The following is a 14,125-nucleotide window of genomic DNA, read 5'->3' on the forward strand; positions in this document are numbered from 1 at the left end:
GCGTTGCGAATACGGGCGTCTTCTGTAAATAAGTTACACGGCTGTTCCTTTGTCAGTCCCAAAATTCACTAGGTTTTTTGTATTTATGTTATCCTCGTGTACCAGGGTCCGTGTATTCATTTGAATTCGCCGTCGAAACCGTGAGGGATGTTTGCTCATATCGTGAGGTCCTATGCAATCTTGAAGAGATATGAACACTCAGCCGTCATGGTGGATAGAACAATGTTATGCTATGGTGATATGCACCGCGAACGTTTGAACCCTCCATCTCACGCACCGAAAGAATCTGGCGAGTGCATCATTTACTCCGTGTCATCGACACTCCCATGGTCCATCATTATCGAGGACTTTTCGATACAAAGTTATAAATGGGCTAGTCTCGGGGTTTTCAGCCGAAAGTACATGGGAAGACGTGCGGCGAACCCTTGCTTTGGCGTAATAAGAACCAATACAAGTCACCTTCAGTAATGGCTTACGGCCGACTCGACATGGAACAAACTTGAGCCTGTTCTCAACGCCTCTGAGGACTTGATCATTCGTGGTCTGAGAGAGAGAACTTCAAGTCTGGTGGGAAGATCAACGCGATTAGTCAACAAGAAGTATGGGCCTCTTGCACAGAGCAGGCCAAGTGGCGTTTTCGCAAGTAGGACACGAAGTTTCGTAACTGGGAACTGCAAGTATGGATGTTGCGTATGAGAAACAAGAGGATGGTGTAGATTTGAGTTAAAAAGCACGACGAAATGGTCAAAAAGGTCTTCGAAAGGCCGCTCTGCATCGAGTCTCAAGTTTCCACACTTGTAAAAAAATGGATGAGGGTGGCGGGAGATGTTTCTTCGCAATAATAGTACACCGTAAAGAACGCGTGGCGATCAGGTGAAAGGGACTATACAGTATATCCTAATTTTGCATGCGAGAGAATTTTTGACGGTTCCAAACGATAGAAGTATCTGGAGGAACTTCGATAGAACCTGAGTGACGTCTATAGATGAAACTGTATATAAACTGGTACGGGAAACACAGGCAGAAGAACTTACCGTAGATTTCGCCTGAGTCCCACGTAGCAAAGGAAAGAGCCGGGGAACATATGCAGAAGTACTTGGAACTTCAAAGCTTCACCGGTCATGGCACCGATTGCCGATGGCAACGCGAGTTCGAGCTAGACAGTCGTGAGTCATCGAAGATACAATACCTCCACTGAGGTTGTACACGTAAAAAGAATAATATTGTTTTCTGTAACTTGAGACTGGTACTGAGCAGTTGCGAAGGTCTTGTACCAAGTCAATTCTGGAACATAAGCAGACATACATATATCCTACTAAAAAATATAATACGATCCCGTGATAGCGTGACCGCGTCTTCACCTGACCGCCAGAGCGAGATTTTAGCGATCAATATTTCGGTCCCAAAATCTCCTTTGTTCGTGTGACCCTGAACCCGTTCTAACTTATCCTCATCGTTGGCGAGCGTTCTCGCGACCCTATGCCCGGAAAACGAAAGCGTGTAGCACGGGATGGTGACGAGGACTACTCATCCACCTCGTCCTGCTCAGAATTCGAGGACAAAACAAGCAAGATTTCAAGGAAACGACACCTTACTAAAGGCTCTCAGAAACGAACGAAGCGCGATGTAAACTCAACTACAATTTCTGAGCTACCAAACTTGTCCAGGAATTTCCACTCAAAAACTATCCATACTTTATCGGCAATACCTCACATACAAGAAGCGCTCTTAGATTGGTTCACAACCGTTCGTCACTCTCGTGGTATGCCTTGGAGGAAGCCGTATGATCCGAATCTCAACGCTGGAGAAAGGGCTCAGCGGGCATATGAAGTACACGCTAATCATCTAGCCCACTTTCCTGTCTCTAAATTAGATGTTTTCAGGTCTGGATATCGGAGATCATGTTACAGCAAACTCAGGTCGCTACAGTTATCCCATATTACAATGCTTGGATGGAGAAGTGAGTGCAAAAGACTGCCAGTCGCGGTAGAATTGTGCTCAACTTCAACCTAAGGTTCCCCACTATAGATCATTTGGTGCATTATAACTTGCTCTATTTGTCTCTCATCATTCCAATACCCTTCTTAGGCCGCATCCTGTATCGAGGACGTGAATGCTCTCTGGAAAGGTCTCGGTTATTATAGTCGTGCCAGCCGCTTGCTTGCTGGCGCCCAAAAAGTCGTTAAGGAATATGGAGGTCAATTACCTGATAATGCCAAAGACATGGAAGCAAACATCCCAGGAATTGGGCGCTATAGTGCAGGTGCCATCTGCTCCATAGCATATGGCGAACGTGCACCCGTCGTAGGTCTATCTGCATCGTTGTCACCACGCTTGAAATCATGGTTCATTTCAGTTAGACGGAAATGTTCATCGACTGCTGAGTCGGATGTTAGTACTTCATGCACCACCTAAAAGCAAAGCCACGCTTGATATCCTTTGGTCTGCAGCCGCTGCCATGGTCAGCGAATCCGAGGAAGATGGGAAGTCTGGTAACCATCCATCGCTACCTTCTACGACCTGACTTATGTTAACGTGACATTGCTCGGGATGCAGGGAAGGATTGCGGAAACAAACATTCAGGAGACATAAATCAAGCTCTCATTGAACTGGGGAGTACTATCTGTAAAGTCCGTGACCCCTCGTGCAACCTCTGTCCACTTCGCATTTGGTGCCACGCACAAGCCCGTCAAGTGAGTCCAGTTCTTATTGTTCTATCTGCAGGGATACTCTGTTCCTAAGTGGAAATCGCCAGTCTGGTCAAGAAATGGAGATTGAAGACATAGAGGATATCTGTACACTCTGTGAGCCGGTTACTGATACCTCCGACGTTACACGCTACCCGATGAAAGCTGAACGAAAGAGGGCAAGAGAAGAAACCGATGTCGTAACCGTGGTGGAATGGTGCCCAGCCCCACCAGACACGACTAAACAGTCCCATTTTCTTCTACTCAGGCGTCCCGAGAAAGGCGAGTCCATTATTATCCATTATTTTCGAAGGTTCTAAATACTAACCTAGTCTCTTTAGGACTTTTGGCCGGTCTATATGAATTTCCGACAACATTCAATGTGTCGCCATCACTTTCTCCTCGACAAATCACAGATATTGGAATGGAACGGGTGGCTTTTGCTGTGCGAGGCTCGACCGCTCGGTTATGTGAGCCCCATTCCATTGGCGGTGGTCAACAAGACAAATCCCCCTATGCGGTGGTGGACGTCGAGTTCGCTGGAGATGTTCATCACGTATTCTCCCATATCCGGAAAACCTACAAAGTACAACGAATTCGTATAGCGGGCGGCGAGGAGCCACCTAAAACGGAAGTCATCTGCGTGACTAAAGATGCGCCAAATACCAAACACAAGGAAGCTCTATGGGTACCCAAGGACCAGGTTGCCGAGGCAAAGTAAGTCTTCACTCTTTCCCTGAGCTGATTCTCATCACCTTTGCCCGATCAGCATTAGTACAGGTGTTGTTAAAGTGTGGCGTCTAGTGAAAATGCTATGAAAAATGACAGTGCTGTTTTAAAATGAAGTGATTGAATATGTTCCGAGCTGTTACTTGCACCTCGTACAAAACCATCCAGCGAATAGCGAATAAGGTGAGAGCTGATTGTCGCAAATTCGCTAATTCATTGTTTCCTTTCGAGCCAGTCACCTTTTAGAGCCTAGGATTGATTTACCTGAAATAGGAAAATGTATACCAGTCCCATAGGTCGGATTCACCAAATTTCCCCTCTCAATGATTCTTATTTTGGTACGCAAACATCTTCCCTCTAAGCCCAACTCCCTGATTTCACCCTAAATTTACTGGAAAAGGCTTCGAAAACATTTTGGACAACTTCCCATGAGAAATTCACCTCATTGACGCGAAAGGTATGCAGGTACCAGCAGAACCGAATACGCAGGTATCCTCGTGTGTATCGCCATTCTTTCTGGTCCTTTCTTCACGGCAGCTAATAACCACCAATTCACTGACCGGCTCAATTCCCTTCCTTTTTCTGCGTATACTATAAGTCCGTTTGCTTCTCTCACCGATCTAATCTGATTTTCAGCCCACCGGATCGGTATCTTGCGACAGCTTGGGACTGCTTGGAACTGCAGCCGGAAGCGGTTACGCTAACTGTACGTCATTCTCACTCTGGCGGTTTCCATACGGCAGATACTGGATGTGCGGGTTCCACCGCACCAAGCTTCGCGCGAAGCAAGTGTTGTGTTCCCTCTCGCCACGAACGGGCCATACGTTCCGTGTGAACTTGAAGAAACCAGGTTTAGGTACTCAAACACTGTAGCGGCAGATGCTATTGCACGGTGTGGACGTATGCGTACCTTGTATGGTACTTGACCGTAAGCCTCGATCCTTTCCCAGTGATGGTCATCACGAGTAATCAGAAGTCTTCGCGCCTTCCCCAGGCTCGTCATGAATATATGTCGAAAAACGACCAAAATGAATGCCACTCTGCTCCGTTGTATGTATGTATACGATCTCCGGAAGCAGAGTTAACGGCGATGACCCGGCCGCGAGAACTTCGGTTTCGTCGAGGAGCCTTGGCGCATCAATAAAATTCGGTCCTCGTGTCTTCCTTCCAACTTTCATGGAAACTAGAAACAAGGGTGCGTTTTAAAGTTATGATATACAACGAGTCAGTGATGATCATTTCCCGGGGAACCTCCATTTGACCTCTATCAATTCAGCACACCTTCATCACCCCTTTCATATTTATAACCATGGGTATCGTAAGTACGTGTACAAGAATTCAGTCAGCCCGTCTTCTGCCTTACGAAGGATTCTGACAGGAAAAGCGAAATTCACAGGAGCTCTCGATATGTCGTCTTCCTACTCGAGTTGCCCGATCAAAATTCGCACTCTCTTACATTACCTAGACCACCCAGACCACGCATATTGATCATGGGGGTTTCACATAGTCAGTGTATGTTTTGTCTCGATCTCCCGATTGATTAAGGTTTTAAAATTTAGGGCGTGTGTGCAGACACGATATTGCAGCAATTTTGGTAGGGCATAACCTATGGCCACAAGCTCCATGCGTTCGGTGGTGAGGCTACCGGCACCGCCGGGGTCGAGGTTTTGTTCGGGGACCTCATTTCACATTCACACCCAGTGCCTATGCTGAACCTGATCATACACGACTCATTCCCATGATTATCCGTCCTAAAGGGATGGATTCATTGCTCTTCGAGGCAGGCGTTCAATGTTGATCGGGGCTTCCTGAGTTTGAGGTGTTGAGATGGATCTTCGATCCCGCTCTACGAGGTATTCCCTGACGCATGCACTCGTTTACTAATGGAGTTCTTCGAGACTCGTTCCTCGGCCTGAAGTTTATTCTCCACCTGTCCGCTCCGTTCTGCCAGCGAATTCTCGCAGGCCCATAAGTAAGTATCTCGGATGTCACCGTGAGATACAGTTACGTCCATGACATTATGATACGTCGAATCCTAATTATATTTATGGATCCATAAATGTGATCTCTGTTCAACCCTGTTTGTTCAGGTCCCAAGTGAGTTTCAATGATTAAAGTCGCCTCAATAATTAATCACTTGTGCAGGCGTTCTTTCTTCCCCCGATCCATGCAACGACCGACGTTAGAAAGCGTTCGTGTGCGCTCCACAAGAGACGCTCTTCAAGTCTTTTATGGAGTCGCCACAAACAAATTGCCTCTCATCACTCGTCGCCTCGATGCGGAAGAACGGCGAGCAATCGTTCCTGGAAATGTATATGTCTGGGAGGAACGTGGCGCCAACACCGAGACGATAGGCATCGGTATGGAACGCTGGTATGTGTCTGTAGTTGACCTCCCTCCCTCAATGCTAACCGTACCTTGAAGGACTGACGGGATGGGTTGGGGACCAAGTAGTAAGTGCACTTCTTTCGTCGCTTTAAGGTGATAACGACTCATATCGGTCCTCACAGGAGTTCGAGATGTATGTATGGCCGGACATCTTGAGGTCGACCACGTCCGTAATACTGATACTTCAAGTTTTTAGGAATTTCTTTTTTATCACCAAAAAGAATCCGATGTTGAGGACGATCCTTCAAACCCTGTCACTCCTTGGGCCCAGCTGTTGAGGTTGGTTATTCTCCAAAGTCTGCTTCAATTAGTCAGCTGGACGAAATATGTATATCAATTGCAGGAGACGTGACTCTTCACATCTGGCAAGGAGCGGGAAGTCCGAACCTGAACGTCTGGTCAAGCAAACATACAGCGTTCACGTTTCACTGCCCACCGATCGACCGCAAGGAATCGTCAGAAAATGGCATTTAAGTACGTTGTCTATTGATATTCTGAGAATTCTCGAGTGAATTTACTCCATCGTAAGCTGCTTATTTCAGTCAAGAAGGCCTCAATCGACTCGCCACCATCGATAGTATTCGTGGAATAGGTGATGTTCCAGTACCAGAAGGCATTTTTAGAAGCGCTCGTGCCAGCAAAATGCGACGGGACCCACGGGAGGGACTAAGCCCCATTGACATTCAGCCATCCGACGTCGGGGAGGCATACTACCCTAGCGAAGATGGGCACTCTTACTCCCCACGGCTACCAGGACATCATCCGACAATGCCAGTCCCTTCAATAGGGTATCATAGACCTGCTTCATCTAGCTCGTCAAATAACTCTAGTCCGGTGTCCGTCAATTCGTCCCTCGGCCTGCCTGGCCCCAGACACGGATATTTAGTTCCTCTGGAACACCTACAAAATGCATCTTCCCCTAGACGAGATCCCGCCGATGAACAACTCCTACGACGCTTTAGCCATGGACGGTATTTCCCCAGTTGACTTTTCTTTTCCATCGTCTTCGTTGTTATTCACTGTGTTTTGTTTTCCTAGTTTGTTACTTAGCTGTATATTACGGATTTGCGTTCCCGGAACGCACGGACTTTGTACCTATTCTGTAATAGAGAATGCCAGGAGCTTTGACAGCCCCAGGTTGACCACCAATGCACCTTGGACAGCAGTGCCCTATTAGACTGAATGACGTTTTGCACCGGAACGGCATGAGTTCTTTGGAAGGAGTCCGTGGCCACTAGAGTACCGTACGTAGTAGCTACTATGGGTGACATGGAGAAGATACTCCGCTTCAGATTGAATTCAGCCGGTCTCCGACTTCACCCCGTTGAGAGCCAGGAATTCAATGACTGATCGTGGTTTGGGAAAGTCGGTGGCGTCGTTGAAGCTGAAGCGCTGAATTATCGTACAATATTTGAGTATTGATAGAGGGTCCCATTTCATTGAGATTATTTAACTTGGGGCTGGCAATCGGACCGTCGTAGAAATTCTCGGGACCTTCCTCAAGAGTTTCTATGCTTCTGATATGTTCCATACTGAGCGTCGTATGTAATGTATACGTATAACCGTATTCCCAAACTTTCAAAACGGGTCCGATTTTGTTACCAGTCTCCTTTACTCGGACGACCTTGTCCTCACAGCTTGTTCAATATACTAGTGTAGCGACCTAGTAGCCCGTTACTTCGACTTCAATGAGTGCATCGCCCATATGATGCGCGGGCTGAAAAGGGACCCTACCACTCGAGTTGACCCAGGTTTCAAGTTCGGGAATAACCTTATTTACTTTGTGCTCAAACCTTCCTCGAGTGCCAAAAGTGTGTTGTGGCGTCTGGACCTATCACCGACGAAGAGTCCCGGCCCCCTACCAGCCCGCGAATCTGCTTGAGCTTTGCATTTGAAACGCTTTGGGATCATGCAGTCCGATCATGGTCCCAGACACGTTCAATGAGCCAGGAAAAGTTCTCCTTCATTTCCAGAATAAAGGATTTTCCATGATACAGCCGTAATTCCCAGATGGGTACGAAGCCGTGATCTGGGGGCGCTGAACCCCACTATCCCGCAACAGCCGTGGATCTGCAGGCACACTTTGAACTCCGCAGGTCGAAGATGTGGCAGCAATGCCATACAAGAGTCCCCCTAAGATGCTGTTTTGCATGAGGTTTTTGGATAGGCTGAACTCGGGCTTACTTGCATACTCTCCTCGTTTGCCTCCAATTTGCCTCGGTCGTCATTGAGAATGAAAGGGAATTTAGAGTTTGGGTCACGTGAGTCTACAACGACAACTTTTGTTACGAAGTTCGAGTAGGCGCAGTCAGCTCATCTTCCGATGGCCCCCGAACCTTCAACTCTACATAAAACGAAAGGAGCCAATAGGTCGACAAAGGCTGCAGGTACTTGAAACATGCAGGGCGTCCATCTTCATCCTCACCTTTTCCAATTTAGGGAAACTCAAGGTCTTACCCGAGCAGCCAGAACCAACAGTGGTTGACATAAAGACAAGAGGGAAACGAATTCACATATCTGAAGGCGATGAGAGCGGTATAGCAACTGTCTCTGCAGGAGAAAGCGACGAGGGTGATATTGATGAAGATTCAGACGAAATAGAGTCCGTCGAGGTTCGTTTGCTATCCAGCATGCGAACGTGGTGTACTCAAATTAATCAAACAGGTCTACAATCAAATTTCTCTGATTCCGGAGGGAGCAGCACGTCGGGATGCGTTGAGGCTGACGAAAAAGAAGGCCAAATCTCTCCCTCGAGTTACAGCATATGCTACGGCTAGGTGCGACAGTCTCATTGTAATCACTATCGAATATTAATACGACAAAACTAGTTCGTTCCGAATGGACGATGTCATGAAATTCCTCAACGCGCGGAGAACGGCTTACCACACCAATCCTAAACACATTGACGAAGTGATTTATTCCCCTTATCGCTTTCCCAATCCCCAAAATGACGACGCGCAAAACTCCAGTAACCTATCAAGGGAAGCGGATCTTCTAGGGGTTCCAGAGCTACGTCCAAGCAGTGGTGATGAAATGCGGACATTCAAACGAAAAGGGAGATTTGAAGCTTCGAACAATGAAGCAGAGATCTTCATTTCTGACTATGGGACCGTCGTCATTTGGGGAATGTCGGAAGCGCAAGAAAAGCGTTTTTTGTCCTCGTTGTAAGCATTTTCCACGTCTCTCAAAGGATGGTTCTTTCAATGGCGGTACAGGAGACGTTTTGAGGTTGAGGCACTGGGTGAGTACGGAATTCTCAACTATGATGCGATAGACTGATCCATGCGAGTAGCGGCAGATGATATCGAAATGGAAGATCTGAATTATTACTATGCAAATTACAGCCGGTAAGAATTGCTCATTTCCCCCCCAGTTACCACATCTTCTGAGCCTGCGGCCCGTAGAATCTACAACGATGTGATTACCTTGCGTAAAGGATCAGGATATATGTATGTTCTGTTACTTTTTTGTCCATGATCCTTTTTGTAACGATAAGTATCCAAAAGGACCAAGCTATCTTTATCCCATGCGCTTTCGCAATCCGTAAAAATTTCTTTGGTATGCCGCTTTCTCGGAGTTTCTTAGGGCTATCTCACAGCGACAATTAGTTTGAAAGTCTAATATCGAACACCATAGAAGAGACGAAAGACATCCCCGAAATTATCAGCGAGACAGGAAAAATTGGTATGCCTCACAAGGGTACGATAACGAACAACCTCTGCTTTCCACGTAACGGTATTCTCACCGTCGATTGATTGATAGAGATCATGCAACAGATCGGCCAATTGTTTCTACTAAGAAGCAATATCAACTCAGTTGGTTCGGTCCTGGATTCACCGGTGAGTGCGGATATTTGGATTCAACGAGAATGCTATCATTCAACAGACATTCGTTCTTCCATAGGAAGTCTTCTGGGTGCGTCTCGCAATCACTCTTTGGAGCGGGTGCCATGATGAACTGACTTTCAAATTTCAAAAAGAGTTTCCCTGACCAGCAACCACTTTACGATGCTGCAAGAAGTTATCTGGAGATACCACAACGGATACATCTCTTAAACACTCGCGTTGAGGTGAAGAGTTTTCTCGTCTGTTTTTTCCCGCATGATATGGACCAGTTCTCTAGGTACTTCAGGACATGTTACAGTTGTTGAAAGAATCTGTTTCCAGCAAGCACGGTGAAAGATTGGAACAGATTGTCATAGCTTTGATTGGGGTTGAGATCGGTGGGTCTGGCCCCTCGTTTTACCAGTTCCTTAGCCCTTATCTTCCAATCAGTTTTAGGAATTGTTACCATACTGGTGGATCTACTGGCCTAGTTTCGTCGATTTTCTTCCCTCTTTGCTACGATTTTGACATCGGACGGACTACAGGTTACTCATCGTACGTGTATGTAAGATGGATCTCCGTTCACGCGAGCCCATTGAAACGAACCGCGCAAAAAAAGTTCTGATATGAATATTCAACACACTAATAACATTGTGATACACTCAATTATAACAAGTACATCTCCGGATTCAATAAATACATCTCCGGTACAAAGCCCCAAGTTCGGCCTTCTAGTCCTTCGGACGTCCTGCGATACGAGTAGGATCCTTCTCTCGCGTCTTCGATGTCCCGACCGACCGACTTGATGTCTTCGTTTGTCTGAAACAAAGGAATTCAATACCCGTTGCTCGACGGGTATCTGCCAACGTCTTCTTGACTCCGTCCAGATGGCTCTGCAAATTCTCGTCCCCGGGACGACGAGCATATGCTTGAGAGATCTTGGTATAAAGATCAGAAAGTGTCTTCGCCGCCGATGAAGTGACATATTTTCCCAGCGTCTGATGCATAAATTCAATCTCCAGTGTTGCCTAAAAATGTGAGAAGGAGGGATGAACAGATGAGATTTTGGACCTTCCAATCAATAGATGGATTTTTCCCTCCGAAAACACTTACGCGGAGCATCCCCCCCATCCCAAAGCGGTTCACTTGCTTGAAAGATCGAAAAGCTTCCTCTGCTAATTCCTCGGCCAAGAATTTTAGAATCCGTTCCAAGAGTGCGCCCTCTGCTGCACTGCTGACTTGTGCATGCACGCCGACAAGGTACATCAAAGTTTCGTACATGTACGGTCTGATATCTTTTTGGGGTAAGGCGGATATAAGCATGAGTTGGCAGAAATAAGATAAAAAGACAAAAAGGCGGGAAGAGAATTATGGGTTTACCTCTCGGTTGGGGAGTCTCATACCAATCCATTTGGTCATCTAGAATTCCAGCACGGAGAAGGGTGGTAGCTACCGAGGCTCGCGGCTTTGCATATCCTTCAAATAAAGTTCTATCGAGCTCTTGAACCACGGTCATCAAGGTCTAGGATAAAGGGGGTCAGTCGGTTTTTTGTCCCGGACAGCCCGGAGAAGCACTTCATTTATTTTTACCTGTCTATCATCAGGGATCGCGATCCCGAAGGCGGTCTCTAGTTGACTAATCATTCCAGGAATAATGGAGGTTGATAAATGTCCAAAGTTAGAGAGAACCAGGAGTAAACGAATGTCCTGAAACCACGTACAAGGCACGAAACCAACTCAGCAAAAGAGGGACAATTAGATATGAGATATAGTCATACCGAGTCTGAAAGGTCCAATAGCTCTGTAGCATTGGCAGCCGAGCTTGTCGTCGTCGCAGTAATAGTAGACACAACCAATCGCTTCCCCGAGACGATCGGTGCTTCGTTCGAGGATAAAACCACGAGGCCGTCCAAAAAGGCGTAGAGAACGTCGATAAAAGCTTTAGTTATTTTGGTGACGAACGCAGAGGGGATAGGGTTTTGTTTGAGGGAGGGTTTCGTCAAGGATGAAGAAGACGAGAGATCGACGCCACCGGCGAGCTTGAATGCAGCTGTCGTGACATACCTCTGGAATAGCTCCATTTGCGTTAGATAATGTGTGGCGGATGGATCAGCAGAACTGGGTGTCCATGTTTCGAGGTGGTAGAAAATGTCTGCGTCTGAAGACTTTTATGTTGACTATCCGTTGTAAATTGAAGCGAAGGAAAGACCATTACCTCGCAGCCAAGCAGTGATCAGAATGTCTTCAAAACGCCACTTGACGCTTTCTAAAAGGCCCCTGAGGCTCGAGGAAACTTCATTCGATATTTCCATTGAGTTTAGCTCATTAACGCATTCCTGTACTTCACCCATAATTTTCGTCAGGTAATGAGCTGTGGTGAACGAGGTGGTGTTGTGAGGCATCAAAGATTCGGCCGAGCTTGATGAACTGGTACTCAAAGCCATGACGGCCATATCGGAAAGCGTAAAAAACTCCGAAATAAGAGCAACATAGAGCTTCACGATATCAAGGGCCATGATCCTGCATTGTGTTGGACTCCGACGTGTACCCGAGGATGTTATTGTTTGAGGCTAAGAAGGTATGGTCGATCCAGTTTCTTAGTGGCGACAGAAAGGCAAAAAAATGCGGGGGCAATATTTACCTTTTTGAACTTTCCCTCGATGAAACTTATCGATATCTTCCAGAAATTGGGCAATGATGAAACCATGCTCTCGGAAACATTCTTCACTAGATCAAAGATGGCCTCCCAAACAGGTTCTCCGGGCCCATTTGCTTTTTTTTGCAAGCATGAGAACAAACTCCTGAGATGAAGGGTTCTTTTTGGACATACCAATTACTGCGTCAGACTGTTTCGCCTCCACCGCCGTAACGGCGATCTGCAGCTGGTTGGCTAACATAGCGGTCAGCGAATCAGGGTCGGATATATCTGGCACGGTTTTCTCCCGAGCAACTTGGAGAATGGTTCAGATACGTAAAAAGAAAAACCCGCGATAATTTACCATTTACTGTAGCGACCGATGACCTATAAGCTTTGTTCATCTGGTCCAAAATATGCTTGTGTTGGCTGTCAAAATACGTCCACACCGGATCATCACTTGATGATAACTCTAGAAGAAGTCTGTAAGGGTCCAAACCAGCAAGGACAGGCGATGATCAGAAGAAAATGAAATATAGACATGGCCACTAACTCTAACGTCTTTTCCTGCTCCTCTATGCTTCTGCTATGTTCGTGCAATTGTGACATGAGGACATTCTTCATCTCCCCCATGGCTTTTTCAACGTTTGCCCAGACTTTGTCGAGTATTCGTTTCTGTTGCTGTTCGGCAGAAGTGGACGCTCGACCGTCTTTAGGTATTCCAATAGGGAGCAACTGTCCCGGTCTCGACTCTAACAGAAATTTTCCTTTCTTGTAGTCTCGCATGGCAAGTTCATATCGGCCCTATTTAACGCATGAGGAAATCATTTCGCGTGAAGGTAAGTAAAACCTACAGCTTCGATCGACTCGATAATAAATCCAGGAAGGTTGAAGAAGAATTTCGATCGCTCGAACACGCCAAGGGTACTCCTAAGCTTGTGAGCTTTTGAAGCGTTTTCGAGTACTGGTAGAAACACCTGATTGGCTTTAACAGCGGCCTCTGTTGGAACCGAGATAAATGAGATAAGTATAATGGAACAAAACGAAGCGAAGAACCGAAGTACGTTTGAGCTCATCACGGAGAGGTCTAGATGCGTATTCGGCGGACGGCTCCAGTAGACCCTCTTTCATTTCCGCCTGGAGTGCTGTCAATTGTGAAAGTTGAATATTTATATATTTCTATCGGGACATAACGTACCATCGGTAGAGGCCTTTACGGCGACAAAGCGGTCAAAATTTTCTTCCACCAGTATTCTGATAGCTTCGGAACGCGCATCAATGGAGGTCTGAAGGTTTGCAATGCCGGCTGCGAGATCTTGGTACGTCGCGTTTGGGTGAACCACGGATAAGAAGGCCTTTGGATCGAATGATTTTGAAGTTATGAGAACCGAGGCCTCTACCGAGCTTCGCATTTGAGCACCGGGGCGGAAGCAAAAGACATTCGGTATCCTCACTTGACTCTAAATCCATGTCTTTCACACTGGATATTAGGCAAAAAGGTTAGAAGCCTTTATTGCGGAGCTTACGCGTTGAATAACGAACTCACTTCACGTCCGAACCAATACCGAGCGGATCCCCTTCGCGTTCACCCCCCGCGTTCGTTAATGCACCTGCGAGAGAATCTTCCAAATCATGATCAACCTCTTCCCATTTCCTGTGATCCCTGAACTGAGAATTCAGAACTTCGTCTAGAAAGTGGGGCGCATACGTTGGTTTCAGCGAGGACAATTTGTACGAGCGTAGGAGTGTTGCTTCGTCAACATCGAAGTTGAGCTTGGGCATTCAAAAAGTAGTATTGGTAGTGCGAGAGAAAGGGATGGTTACCAGTTTGGTGTTTATAACGTGAGCTTGTCTGTCCAAAT

General features: G+C 46.6%; 4 protein-coding genes across 4 annotated transcripts; 3 read left to right on the forward strand and 1 right to left on the reverse strand.

The window, feature by feature from the left end:
• Nucleotides 1-1,386: 1,386 nt before the first annotated feature.
• E1B28_004921 (uncharacterized protein) lies at nucleotides 1,387-3,505 on the forward strand (the record flags this gene model as incomplete). The annotated part of the gene is made up of 9 exons (XM_043149448.1): nucleotides 1,387-1,830; nucleotides 1,884-1,960; nucleotides 2,015-2,036; nucleotides 2,089-2,304; nucleotides 2,357-2,492; nucleotides 2,557-2,693; nucleotides 2,756-2,969; nucleotides 3,029-3,404; nucleotides 3,457-3,505. The coding sequence occupies exons 1-9, from the start codon at nucleotides 1,480-1,482 to the stop codon at nucleotides 3,503-3,505; spliced, it is 1,578 nt and encodes a 525-aa protein (XP_043014054.1). The 5' UTR covers nucleotides 1,387-1,479.
• A 2,078-nt stretch (nucleotides 3,506-5,583) lies between these two features.
• E1B28_004922 (uncharacterized protein) lies at nucleotides 5,584-6,791 on the forward strand (the record flags this gene model as incomplete). Its single annotated transcript, XM_043149449.1, has 6 exons — nucleotides 5,584-5,789; nucleotides 5,841-5,869; nucleotides 5,927-5,937; nucleotides 6,001-6,083; nucleotides 6,148-6,278; nucleotides 6,334-6,791. The coding sequence occupies 6 exons, from the start codon at nucleotides 5,584-5,586 to the stop codon at nucleotides 6,789-6,791; spliced, it is 918 nt and encodes a 305-aa protein (XP_043014055.1).
• A 1,336-nt stretch (nucleotides 6,792-8,127) lies between these two features.
• E1B28_004923 (uncharacterized protein) lies at nucleotides 8,128-9,757 on the forward strand (the record flags this gene model as incomplete). The annotated part of the gene is made up of 10 exons (XM_043149450.1): nucleotides 8,128-8,191; nucleotides 8,244-8,416; nucleotides 8,469-8,581; nucleotides 8,633-8,968; nucleotides 9,020-9,045; nucleotides 9,097-9,151; nucleotides 9,209-9,253; nucleotides 9,311-9,362; nucleotides 9,413-9,503; nucleotides 9,567-9,757. The coding sequence occupies 10 exons, from the start codon at nucleotides 8,128-8,130 to the stop codon at nucleotides 9,755-9,757; spliced, it is 1,146 nt and encodes a 381-aa protein (XP_043014056.1).
• A 498-nt stretch (nucleotides 9,758-10,255) lies between these two features.
• On the reverse strand, nucleotides 10,256-14,121 carry E1B28_004924 (uncharacterized protein). Its single transcript, XM_043149451.1, has 16 exons — nucleotides 13,972-14,121; nucleotides 13,810-13,917; nucleotides 13,718-13,743; nucleotides 13,462-13,659; nucleotides 13,328-13,408; nucleotides 13,118-13,263; nucleotides 12,817-13,067; nucleotides 12,628-12,746; nucleotides 12,459-12,578; nucleotides 12,270-12,400; nucleotides 11,844-12,198; nucleotides 11,407-11,786; nucleotides 11,219-11,335; nucleotides 11,009-11,150; nucleotides 10,742-10,923; nucleotides 10,256-10,656 (listed from the first exon to the last, which is right to left on the reverse strand). Exons 1-16 carry the CDS (start codon nucleotides 14,043-14,045, stop codon nucleotides 10,360-10,362), a joined length of 2,727 nt encoding a protein of 908 aa, XP_043014057.1. The 5' UTR covers nucleotides 14,046-14,121; the 3' UTR covers nucleotides 10,256-10,359.
• Between the last annotated feature and the right edge of the window lie 4 nt (nucleotides 14,122-14,125).

Source organism: Marasmius oreades, chromosome 2 (genome assembly GCF_018924745.1).
Source record: "Marasmius oreades isolate 03SP1 chromosome 2, whole genome shotgun sequence".
NCBI lineage: Eukaryota > Fungi > Basidiomycota > Agaricomycetes > Agaricales > Marasmiaceae > Marasmius > Marasmius oreades.

Bases quoted from the DNA above. Each gene is read 5' to 3' on its own strand.
- E1B28_004924 (XM_043149451.1), bottom strand. From the start codon at position 14,045: ATGCCCAAGCTCAACTTCGATGTTGACGAAGCAACACTCCTACGCTCG. The intron at 12,747-12,816 runs GTTAGTGGCCAT...GGACCCTTACAG, and splicing joins GAGCAGGAAAAGACGTTAGA to ACTTCTTCTAGAGTTATCAT. The intron at 11,336-11,406 runs GTATGACTATAT...ACGTGGTTTCAG, and splicing joins TATTGGACCTTTCAGACTCG to GACATTCGTTTACTCCTGGT.